Source organism: Rhinopithecus bieti, unplaced genomic scaffold, assembly GCF_001698545.2.
Source record: "Rhinopithecus bieti isolate Rb0 unplaced genomic scaffold, ASM169854v2 scaffold_1673, whole genome shotgun sequence".
NCBI lineage: Eukaryota > Metazoa > Chordata > Mammalia > Primates > Cercopithecidae > Rhinopithecus > Rhinopithecus bieti.
In genome coordinates, this window is record NW_016804690.1 from 8,547,099 (window position 1) to 8,560,363 (window position 13,265).

Genomic DNA, 13,265 nt, shown 5'->3' on the forward strand with positions numbered 1-13,265 from the left:
ATATTGATTGTGAATTTATTTCCTTCAGTGGTTTGACTTTTAAAATTTTTTGTATTCTTGGTCTGTCACACAAGAGTTTTAAATTTTAACATTGGCAAATATATCAGTTACTTTTTATGGTTCATATAGTTTTATATCTTAAGAAATTCTTTTTTTATGTTGATATAATAGATATAGCCTTCTATTTTCTTGAAATTAATTTTTGTATAATGTGTTAGGTAGAGATTTAATTTTAACTTATCTTTATTGGCACATTCGCGTCCCACTGATTTTTATTGAACACACATTATTTCCTCACTGATTTTTAAAGCCGCCTCTATTGTATCTCAAGCTCCAATTTGATGGTAGTGTGTTTAACATCTTGTCTCAGAGGTCAATTTGATTAACTTCTTGCCAAAAGCTATAGCATTTGATTAACTTTTGATGTCTTGCGGTGGATTGCTTCTTAGTAGCCTTCTTCAGCTGTTCTCAAGTCTTACTCCTCCAAATGAATTTTAGGATCAGTTTATATAAAAATCTTTATTGGGATGTTTTATTGGAATTGAATTAAGTTTATACAACAGCTTAGGGAGAATTTATATTGTTATGCTGATTTATTTTCATCCATGATCATAGTATATCATTCTATTTATTTAGATACTCTTTTATGTCTTTTAATAAATTTCTATAAACAAACTACTCATAACTCATAATAAAAGGGATAAATATAAAATTTATTTCTAGTTATCTCAAGGTTTGGTGCTATTGTAAATAGTATCTTTTATCAAATTGCATTTTATATTTATTGCTGATATAAAGAAATATTATAAATTGTTATATATCATTCTTATTTCCAACACCATTTTGGAACACATTAATTCGAATATTTGACTATAGATTTATTTGAATTATTGAGGTAGAAAACCATGTAATTTGCAAATAATATATTTATGTCATTCTAATTCTTATGGATTTTACTTCTTTTCTTTGTCTGATTGTGAGGTCTAGACATTCCGTTAACAATGTTGAAAAAAGCCATGAGAGCAAGCATCCTCAACTTGTCATTACTTTAATGGAAATGGCTTTACATTTCTTCCTTTACATAAGATGTTTGCCATATCATGTTAAAACGTTTCCCACCTATTCCTAATTGTTTAGGGTTTTCTATTTGTGTATGCTGTATTTTTCAAGACGTGGCAGATTTAATTTGTTGAGATATAATTTTCATGCCTATGGTACCAAGTGAGATTGGTCCTGTGGTTTTCCTTTCTCTTACTGTCCTTGAGAATATGTTTTGACTCTCCCATTTATGACCTGTTTTATCTTGGGAAATTTCTTAATATCTATGTGTTTCAGTTGCCTCATCTTTAAAATTAGGGTCAAAAGAATATCTTTCCATAGTGTTTTTATGAGGATTAAATAAAATAATATACATAAAGCACTTGGAACAGGGCCTGCTACTCAGTATGCAATAGTTATGAGCTGTCATTGACACCATTAATATCAAGATATTTGAAAACACTTTTCCCCTAAAATACATAAGGGTGAAGAGTACTTAGATGTATATCCTAAGATCTGTCTCTGGCTGCTATTTCTGGGCATTTCTTTGTTCTAATATTTCTGGTAGCTCTTACTTGTGACTGTGAATTGTAGACATTTGATGCCCACAGACTATTCAGTTCTTTCAACTTCTACCTTGTTCCTAAGGAAATCTGAATCAGTTCATCAAGGTCTTTCCTAAAGAAATTTGTCAAGGTTATCCAATCCAATGCCACAACAATTGTATTTCTTCTTGTATGATATTGTTTTTGTTGTTTGTCAAAGAAATTTTTGCACAAGTCAAGGTCATAAAGTTTCCCATACTTTTTTCTAGCTGTATTATAGTTTTAGGTGAGTTCTATCATCCATATTGGGTTAAACGTTTACATAAGGTATATGATATGGATTGAAGTACTTAAAAAAATAAGGTATCTAATATTTCAGGACCATTCTTGGAAAGAAGAGTATTCTTTTTCTATTTAATTTTCTTTGCTACTTTGCTAAAATACAGCAGACCGTATATGATTTTATCATCAGCTTTTTCATTGCTACTATAGTAGGTATGCAATTGATTTTTATATATTGATATTGTACCTAGCAACTTTGCTGAACTCATTTATAATTCCGAATAGATTTTAGTAGATTTCTTAGAGTTTTCTACGTACGAGAGAGTTTTACTTCTACTTTTTCAATATGGAAATATTTCTTTCTTTCGCTTGCCTATTTGCCCTGTCTGGTAACTACAGAAAGATGTTGACTAGGAGTGGCAAAAGTGGACATTGTTATCTTGTTCATGATCTGAGGGAAAAAGCATTTTTTTCACCATTAAATATGATGTTAGCTGTTGGTTTTTCACAGATACCCTTTATTAGACAAGGAAGCAGCCTTCTTTTTTAGTTGGTTGCTTTTTAAAAATTTTATTACGAAGTGTGGAAGTTTGACAATGTATCTATTGAGATGATCAGGTGGTTTTGCCCTTTATTTTCCAAGTTTGTGTATTACTTAATTTTTGTACATTGAACCAGCCTTGCATCCTTGTGATAATTCCACTTCCACATGATGTATAATCCTTTTTGTTAGTACTGTATTTGGTTCACTAGAATTTTGTTGAAGACTTTTGCATCTGTATTCATAAGGCATATTGGCCTATAGTTTTCTTTTGATGTCTTTGATGTTTTTGGTATTAGGGTAATACTGGTTTCATAGAATAATTTGGAGAGTGTTTCTTCCACTTATATTTTTTGGAAGGGCTTATGAAGTAATGGTGCTACTTCTTTAAATGTTTGGTAGAATTTGCCAATGAAGGCATCTGGTCCTTGGCTTTTCTTTGTGGAAAATTTTAAAAAATTACTAATTTGATCTCTTTACGTGGTATAGATCTATTCAGATTGCTAATTTCTTCTTAAGACAGTTTATATAGTTTGTGTGTTTCTTGGAATTTGTCTATTTTATCTAGGCTGTCTAATTTTTGTCATACAGTTGTTCATAGGATCTCTTATGATCCTTTTTTTTTGTGTCTGCAAAGTCAGTTCTAATTTCCCTTTTTTTATTGATGATTTTAATCATTTGAGTCTTCTCTTTTCTTGGCTACTTTAGTTGAATGTTTGTCAAATTTGTTGATAATTTCTAACTATCAACTTTTGTTGGTTTTCTTCTTGTTTTTCTATTCTCTATTTTATTTGCCTCCTCCAATTTTATAATTTCCTTTCTTCTGCTAGCTTTAGGATGAGTTTGCTTTTCTTTTTCTAGTTTCTTAAGGTAGAAGGTTAGGTTATTGATTTAATAAATTTCTCTTTAAATATAAGTGTTTACAGCTCTAAATATCACTTTAAACACTACTTAAATCCCATAAAGTGTGATACATTGCATGTTCACTTCCATTAATCTCAAAGGATTTTAAATCTTTTGTAATTTCTTCTCTTATCATTAATTATTAGGAATGGGTTAATTTTCACACATTTGTTAATTTTACAAATTTCCTTCTATTAGTGATTCTCATTTTTTCTATTGTGATCCAAGAATATGCTTTGCATAATCTCAGTTATTTTAAATTTATTGAGACCTGTTTCATGGCTTAATAAATAATCTATCCTGGAGAATGTACAGCATGAACTTGAGAATAATTTTTATTCTGTTTTTGTTGGGTGGAGTGTTCTGTGGATGTCTGTTAAGTCCAATTGGTTTATAAAGTCATTCAGGTCTTCATTTCTGTTTATATTCTGTGTAGTTGCTCTCTCCATGACTGAAAGTAGGACATTGAAGTCTCCACTATTGTTGTTAATTGTGAATTTTTCTCTTTAAATCTTTAAATTTGTCATTTTTACTGTTGTTAGACACATACGCGATTATAATTGTTCTACTTTCCTGATAGATTGATATCTTAAAACATCCTTGTTTCTACTAACAATTTTGTCTAAAGTCTATTTTGTCTGATGTTAGCATAGGAGCTCAAGCTCTTTTTTGGTTATTGTTTGCGTGGTGTATCTTTCCTTTCATTCTGTAACATTCAGTCTATTTGTTTCCTCAAATGTAGAGTTTGTCTCTTACAGAACTCCTATAGGGGGTCATGTTTGTTTTTCCATTTTGTAAATATCTACTTTTTGATTGAAGTGCTTAAGCCATGTACATTTAGCACAGTGACTGATAAGGTAGTTATGATGTCACTTTGCTGTTGGTTTTTTAAAATATGATTTATGTCTTCTAAGTTTCTCTATTCTTCTATCACTGTCTTCTTTGAGTTAAAAAGTTACTTTCTAGTGTATAATTTAATACCCTTGTCATTTATTCTACTATGTTTGTTGCCCAGGATGTTATCATTAGCATCTTAATTCATAAAAATCTAATTCAAATTAATACCAACTTAATTTTAAAAGTATACAAAATTTTACATCTATATAATTTTTTTCCCTCTGCTTTCTTTTGTGCTGTTATTGCCTATGGAGATTTTTATATTGGATGCCCACCAATACAGATATATAATTATTGCTTTATAAATTATAGTTATCTTTTAAAACAAATGTGAGAGAGAGAAAGAATTACAGTAAAATTCATTTATATTCTTTTAAATATTTACCTATTTTATTACCTTTACAGGTACTCTTTATTTCTTCATTCAGATTCCATTACTCTCTAATATCCTATCATATCAGCCAGAAGGACTTCTTTTGGTATTTCTTGTAGAGCAAGTCTGACAGTGATAAAACCTCACAATATTTCTTTATCTGGGAATGTCAGTTTATCCTGCATTTTTGAAGGAGAGTTTTGCTGGAAAAAAATAGTTTTTGGTGCACGGTTTTTTTAGGACTTTAAATGTCATTTCACTCCCTTCTGGATCCCATGGTTTCTTCACAAGAAATCTGTGGTTAATATTATTGAACATCCCATGTAGGAGATGGTCTTTTCTCACTTGCTGCTTTCAAGATTTTCTCTTTGTCTTTGTATTTCAACAGTTTGATTTTTAATGTGCTTAAGGTGTGGATCTCTTTGAATTTATCCCACTTGCAGATCATTGAGCTTCTTGGATGTGTAGATTATAGTTTTCTTCAAATTTGGGAAGTTTTTAGTAATTATTTCTCTAAATATTCTTTCTGTCCTTTTACCTCTTTTCTGAAACTCCCATTATGCCTATGTTGGTACTCTTGATGGTGTCCCACAGCTTTCTGGGGCTCTGTTAATTTCTCAACGTTCTTTCTCTTTCTATTGCTCACACTGAATAATCTCAATTGACCTGTATTCAAGTTTCCTAATTCTTCCTTCTGATCATTTAGATCTGCTAGTGAGCTCCTCTAGTGAATTTTTCATTTAAAAGTTTTCTATTTCTTTTTTCTCTTTTAAGGATTTGCAAAGCCCCTATGGACATGATGTTTCATGTCTTCTCCTTTTAATTATTTTGGATTGTTTGTTGTTTCTTCTGACTGTTGATGCTGCCTGGGTCAACTGCAATGTTAAGCAGTTGCCACTGACTATTTTTAACAAATAATTGTTTTAAACAAATAGAGTAAAGCTGTTTCCAGTGGATGAACTCTGAGTCAATTCAAGCCTTACTAGTGGGGCTTTCCATGGTACTTCCAGGCAGATCGAATAATGACAATCATCTGAGGATAGAGCTTTGAAACAACTCTACTCCCATTCTGATCCTCTAGTGGTAACTAGGTTGCTGGTTTTTACCCTGATTGCAAACTGTTCATTTTCAAGGCTCCCAGTGAGTGGCAGAGAGGAGTATGGGAATAGGAAAGCTAAGATGCCATAGAACATGTTGTTCTTATCAATATTCAGCCATTTAAAAAATAAAAACTCTCCACGTTGTCGCAAGTCTTTGGTTTATTTCCAGAATTCTCAATAAATTGATATGATATTCTTTGCCAGTGTTCCCATTGCTTTTATGGCAGACAGAATCTGCTACTGTTTTCACTTTGCCATTGCCGATGTCCTTTTATCCACTTCCTCAATGTCTTTTTTTAATAGTTTTTTAAAATAGTTTTTACCTACATACATTGCCATAACTTATTAGATTTATAACTAGTGTTTCACATTTTCAGTGCTAATAAAAATAGTATTTAAAAGTTTTAATTTCCATTGGTTACTCACTAGTATATAGAAATTAAATTATTGTGTATTTAACTTCTATCAAACAAAATTAACCAATTCACTTGTTATTTCTAACAGCTTTTATGTACATTCATGGAAAATTTCTGAGTAGACAATTATGCTATCTGCAAATAGAGAATTTATTTCTTTCCTTCTGATTGTTGTGACATTTGTTTACTTACCCTTATTGTCTGTTTTTACCCTGATTAAATGTTGGATTACTTAGTCAGTTTTCCCATTTTACTAATTTTGTAGTGCCACCCAGTTGTAATGCATTACAACTTCTCTCCAGTCATCACCTGTCTATTTTCTGACTAGACAACTATGAGGTCTTTCTTGTATGAGTCATGTCTATTTCCTTGATCAATTTATATAATTTAGACATATCTTTGCTATATGAATATTTTTCAAAGAAGAATTGTTATGGAATGTTTATTCCAATGAATATCTGTTGTAAAATAATTGGCAAGTAGCAAAGGAATAAGTAAAATTTATTTCTATGACTGTCCTTGAAATATTTGATAGCATTCTCACTTCAAATCATAATTCTCTTATTTGGGATGGATGATTCACATTAACTCCAGGTCTTTAGAAAACTTGCTGTAACTCTTATTTAAGAAGAATTCCTTCAAATATGAATTCTTTAGCAATGGATATGATTGCAAACTCCAAAATTTAAAACTAAAATGGTTTTTAAAGGTTATAAAACCCAGCCCCTTTATTTTATAGATAATAAAATAGATTTCATTATTCCTCTGCAGCAGAGCTTCCCTTTAGCTATTATTAAAATATAGGGAGTGAATTCTAATTTATCAGCATTGAAAGGTACACCTCCACTTCTAATACCCTGGTCTGACTGCCAACATTTTTCACACATATGTCTGTAATATCCGCCTAACTGGCCTCTTGGCTTCTGCTCTTGTCTTCCTATATTCTAGTCTCAGAACTTTTGAATAATCCTGAGATCACATCACTCGTCTTCTTGAAACCCTCCAATGGCTTCCTATTTTACTCAGACTAGAAATCAAATTTCTTACAATAGGCTATAAGACTTTGTATGTATAACAATTTGTACCTCCATCCTCCCTCTTCCCCAGCCAACTACTTGTCTGATCTAACCTTCTAATAACCTCCCCTCTTTTATTCTGCTCCAGGATGCTAACTCCTTGCACCTCCTCTAACATGCCAAGCATGCTGATTTAGAGGTCTATGTGCTTATTAATGCCTGCCTGGAACATTTTACCCCTAGATATACATATGACTCATTCCCATTCCCCTGTCAATGCCACATTCTCAATGAGGCCTCTCTTGAACATAATATCCCCACTAAAATCCAGCCATGCACTCCAACCTGCTCTAATCCTTCTGTTTTTCATAAAATATATAGCATTCCAATATACTATATGAATTACTCATTCATTATGTTTATCTACGTGAATGCAAGCTCCATAAAAGCAACAGTATTTTGTTGTTGTTGTTAACTGATTGTACCTTTGGCACTCGTGAAAGTGCTGGCACATAAAAGGCTTCCAATAAATATTTGTGAATGAATCAATACATAAAAGAATGAAGCTACGCTGACATTTAAAGCCATGGTTCAGGCTTTAGCAACATCACAGTGTTCATCAGTTTTGCTCTCTTTCAGTCATAGTAAGTCTTTCAAAATTATGAATGGCTAGCTCCTGTTTGTTATGATCTGGGTTCTTTGAGATAAAACATTTCCCTAAAAGTTCTATATAAAACATTTTAGACAATATTTTATCCTGAGAAAGCAAATTGGACAACAGGAAATATAGGTAATTTTTTTTTCTCCTTGATAGCTCATTATGTTGACAAAAATAGAAATGAAGACTGTCAGTTTTCTAGGACTGCCATGCAAAAGTACCGCCAACTGGGTGACTTCTCCCAGAAAGAGAATGCCTAGGACTATAGTGGGACACAGAAAGTTCCCTACAGGGAGTATTTCAAAGCTGAGACATTAAGGGCTGTATGAGGCAGAAAAATTGGAAGCAGAGGTAAAATTGCGACCTTAGGACTAAGAGAGCTTGAAGGTTGTGGGGCATTAAAAATTCATGCTGTAGATTAGCAGTGTGGGGTGTAAAGGATACTAGGAGAGGAAGAACTGAGCATGGTTAGGGATAGGTGAAGGTAAAGAACAAACAGAACACGGGCCCAGCTTCCTTTATTCTTGGCAGACAATACTATCTCTTACCTCACAAAGAAAATTTATGCTATAAGGAGTGACTTTCCTATTTGTCTTTCCTACTCCCCAAACAAAAGCATAGGCACATAATGGCTTTGCTGTATTTGCATTTATTCTTCTCATCTTTCTTCTAAGAATGACATGTCCATCCTTCTACCATTCCCTACTTTGTTTAACTTCAGATCCTGGATCTAGGTCAATTGATCATAAATCATGTTGCCTGGATGGCCAATTAACTGAAAGAATATTTTACCATGTTTTCTTATTTCTTGTAACTAATTATAATTTTTAGAACAATCTGTTTTGGAAATCTTGTAAAGATTTCTGCAAAGTTTTAGTAGATTTTGTTTTGTCTTTGTAACACCACTTGGAAGAACAATTCTTTGCGCTTGTGCCAGTTGCCTGTTTTAGGACAGATAAAGTAGAGGAACTCTCCCTATGGGAAAGTCACAGCAGGAAGCTGCCTAGAGCACATCTTCTTATGGGCCTCAGCTCATGGGGTGTGTGGAAGACTGAGACTAATGGGTAGAAAGGGAGAGCCTATAAGTGTATTTTTCTTAGAATATATTAATAGAGAATATGCTAATGAAAAAATATTTTTATATATGTAATATTTTGGTTATTTTCTCAAATATATTATTTAATATAAATATAACATGTAAATATATGAATATACACAAATATATGCATACACACACTCACACACAGACACATACTCTTTTTAGGCTCCTGAGTCTCACACTTTGCTTGTGAGTTTCTTTCTGATTCTAAGATCACTATCTCAGACTATTTTGTGTGCTAATTCTCCTCTCCATGTTTTATTCATCAGCCATATCCTCACTCTGTCCCAGTTTCCTCCAAGCAACCACCAAGGAGCAGCAGAAAACATAAATCAAACATTCTTTAAAAGTTTATCAAGACAGAGCAAAAACTGAATAGTTAAAATAAAAAACACATTGGGAAAATGGTCATTTGATGAATTAAAATTGCTCCAATTTTAAAAAAACTATTGAAATAAATTTTGTTATTAAAATATAACAAAAAACTGAGAGTTGGTAGTTTTCTATTTCATTCTGTCCCTACTCTCTTGGGCTTATTTGTCTTAGTAAGTTCTGAATAAATATTTGCCAAACAAATAAAATAATACCATGTGGATTAAGGTTGACAGCTACATTTGCCTTGAAACGTCACCTAATTCAAAGTAGATTGGTCTTTGAACCTGGTTTTCTTAGAAGAATTTTCCTGAGGCAATAAAATTCTGAGAGTGAACTGTGATACTATTGATATATGTGAATGACACAGAACCCACAAGTAGGAAGTCTTCAATGAGTCCTCGTTTGGAGATTTTCTAGAACAGACATTAATTGAACTTTAGAGAGGACCCAAACAGATAGCCTGGAGCTTGGAGCTAGAACAGGTGGGATGTGAGAGTTAGAAATCTTCTTTTTGGCACTGCAAGTACTCTGGAAATCGCAATCGGAAGCAGATGACAATCAAATTTAGGGCTGATGAGATAATATATTTATGGATTTATAAACTAGAGAGAAATCTGACTTGGGAAGGGACTTCTGGTGAAAACCATGAGTTCGATCAATAAATAAGTTGACCAAAGTATTCACTTTGACTTAAGTCCTACAATGTCCATGGAGATAACTATGATTATTTTTGTTATTCATGTGGAATTAGCAAACTAGAGATAGATCTGTAAATGTTTCTAAGGGCAGTGACATAAATATCTTTCTAACCTTAACATCTTCAAAGGAATATCACTCAAATACTTGTCAGGTATTGCTTGGTAAACAGAAACTTCTCATATTATCTACGTGTATGTATTTGCAGGTTTAGAGCAGTTTGTCGGAAGAATGCAAGATTTTCGATTGTACCAAGTGGCACTTACAAACAGGTAAGTAGATGTTGCATTGTAAACTTCAAGAACCGTAAGGATAAATGCTGAATTCACTAAATAAGAATACCATGCAGATTATACTATTTTTTATCTTTATAGTATTTGGCAAACTTCACCTAATTAATGTTTATAGTGTTTGCTTTGGCTTAGTCTATGGTTGTTATTCACTAGTGCTACTCTTGGGGAACTCCTTGTAATATGATATTGATCACATTTTTTCCTAAGGATTTTCTGTAAGAAAACTTGATATTTGAACATTTTATAAAATTTGTGATACATTGTTTAAATTTTCTATATGAAGTAGTTTCTATTAATAATAATTGAGAAACTTCTACATCTGCCTTTTTAAAATTGGTTTGTTGACTTTATACCTACTAGAGAATGTAGAACAGTAAACATGATTAATTATTTTGATATATGGGAAATTCTCAAGAGACTGGTCTATTAGACTTGGAGACAAGAAGAATGAGCATTTGAAGTATTGTGATATATTTTTCTATTTTCAGTGAACAAATAATTATATAGACTCAGGCTAGCTTTAATGGTATTTCCTTATCTTGAGAGTAGATGGGAAATCTTTCTTAGGGCCTCTTAAAGACACACAGAATTTTAAAAAATTTAAGTGAAATTCTGCTTAGGATGCCTTTGAACTTTCTTCTTCAGCGTATGATATCATGGTATAATAGTATATCGTTGTATGGATGAGTTGACCTTATTTATTTCTATTAAAAATCAAAAAGAAGAATGTTCATTCATATTTCTTCAAGGCAGATGTAAATTAGTGTGGTGGGTTTCCAAATGAGAAGACTAGCCCTTGTACATTTAGAAGCATTGCTTTTGCTGTGGCTCTTAGTCCATGGCAGATCATAAACAATATAAACATTCTTTCTTACCAGTCTATATAATCAAGGTATGCCGCAATAAAGGGTGACATAGCCCTGGAACACAGTGTTAGGTGTATTTACTGCCAACAGCCTTACTATATTTTAGATCACCTTTGTCTAAAATGCTGAAGGCCAAGGTTGTCGTAATTCTTTGGGAATAAAGTTTTTCCTTGGGAGTGAAAGATTTTATACTGGATTCTATACTGGTGGCTTTTGGTCCCATTCAAAACTTGATATCAGTTGAAAAGTATTGATGAGATTTAAAGAAGGTATGACTTCATGTGATTTAATGAATGGAAAAGCCGCCTGACTCCTTCATTGCTCCACTGGGGTCTGAGAGGAAGAGCCTGGTTTCTCTGGTAAGACCTTGGTTACTAATTTTGGCCTACCTGAAATGTCTGGGAAGGTGCTATGTGGAAGAATGCCTATAAATAGAATGACTAATTCTGGTCTAGAGCAAGTATATTGCCCTTAATGGAAAAATTAAATATATCTACCTGGAATTGGCATTCTTCTTTGACTGTTGGCAGCCGCCATATGATCTGAAGCCATTGAAGCATTACAGGATGTCAGGATCTGTACTGATGAGTCACAGGAAACCACTGACAAATGGCCTTGGCCTCAGTCCTTCACTTAAAACAGAAACAGATAAAATAATACTTGCTTTTGTACTTCTTTCCCATGGATGAACTGAAAACATTATCTATAACTCTCATTATTTTCCATATATTATTGTTCACTCTCAGTAGTTAGTTTAGCAACCTAAGTAAATATGACCTTTCTATTTTATCACAAATAGACACAGTAAAATATTGTGGTATTTATTTAAGTATCTTAATAATCAGACAAGGGCATATGCATGCTTCTTGATATAAATAAAAAGTTAATATTAAAATGTGCTGGTTTTGATATACATTTATGATAATGAATTTGTTTATTTGACCAAAGATAAGCTGTATTTTATGTTTCATGCACAGAATTATTAAAGCTAAATGGATACTCATGAAAGCACTAAATGAGTGACATTCATTTGTAACACCTCTTAGAAGTTCTATTACTGTTAAGCTCTTTGTCCTTACAGTCTCCCTCTTGACTCCCACAGAGAGATTCTGGAAGTTTTTTCTGGAGATCTTCTCAGATTGCATGCCCAATCACATTGCCGTTGTCCTGGCAGCCACCCGCGGGTCCACTCTTTGGCACAGCGGTACTGCATTCCTAATGATGCAGGAGACACAGCTGATAATAGAGTGTCACGGTTGAATCCTGAAGCCCATCCTCTCTCTTTTGTCAATGATAATGATGTTGGTACTTCATGGGTTTCAAATGTGTTTACAAACGTTACACAACTTAATCAAGGAGTGACTATTTCAGTTGACTTGGAAAATGGACAGTATGAGGTAATTAGAAATAATAAGGTGTACATTAATTTCCTGTGGTTGTTGCAACAAATGCCCACAAACTTCATGTCTTAAAACAACAGAAATGTATTCCCTAACAGTTCTGGACACCAGAAATATGAAATCAACATGTTGGCAGGGCTACACTCCCTTCAAAGGTTCCAGAGAAGGATCTCTCCTTGCCATTTGCAGCTCCCGGTGGCCCTTGGTGTTACTTGACTTGTGGCACCGCAACTTCAATCTCTGCCTCCATTTTCACATGGTGTCCTTCCTTGTTTCTCTGTGAGCATCAATTATCCCTTTTCTTTATCTTATATAAGGCCCACCCTATTAAACCCAGGATGATCTAATATTGACATCCTTAATTATACTGCAAAGACCCTATTTACAAATAAAGTCACATTTACTGGTTTGGACAGTAGTACTTGGACATATCTATTTGGGAACACAATTCAACCCACTAAAAGATGAAAATTGAACTAGGCAATTGAACATTACCTCAATAAAGTAGTGTATTATAATGTATACAATAAAAATACCTAAAAGACAACATATAGGGCCTTATGTTTGAGATTTGCATCAAAATGATATTTATGAAATATTGAAACTAAGTTATTTTTATTAAGTAGCAAAAAGTAATACAAACTAAGGTGTTTTTTCTAAATTACTTAAGAAGACTTTATATGACATTTATTTCATAGATGTAATGTTCTTTGTTTATGTCTTTATTTGCATGTTGATTTATAAAATCCTTGAGCAAATGAACAGAT

General features: G+C 32.9%; 1 protein-coding gene across 1 annotated transcript in view; it reads left to right on the forward strand.

Moving 5' to 3' along the window:
• The window catches only part of USH2A (usherin), an 821,881-nt gene that overhangs the window by 91,001 nt on the left and 717,615 nt on the right, over positions 1-13,265 (forward strand). Inside the window, exons 4-5 of the mRNA XM_017870028.1 lie at positions 10,148-10,211; positions 12,201-12,495. Of these exons, the coding sequence (XP_017725517.1) occupies positions 10,148-10,211; positions 12,201-12,495 (359 nt within the window). The remainder of the gene's footprint in view (positions 1-10,147; positions 10,212-12,200; positions 12,496-13,265) is intronic.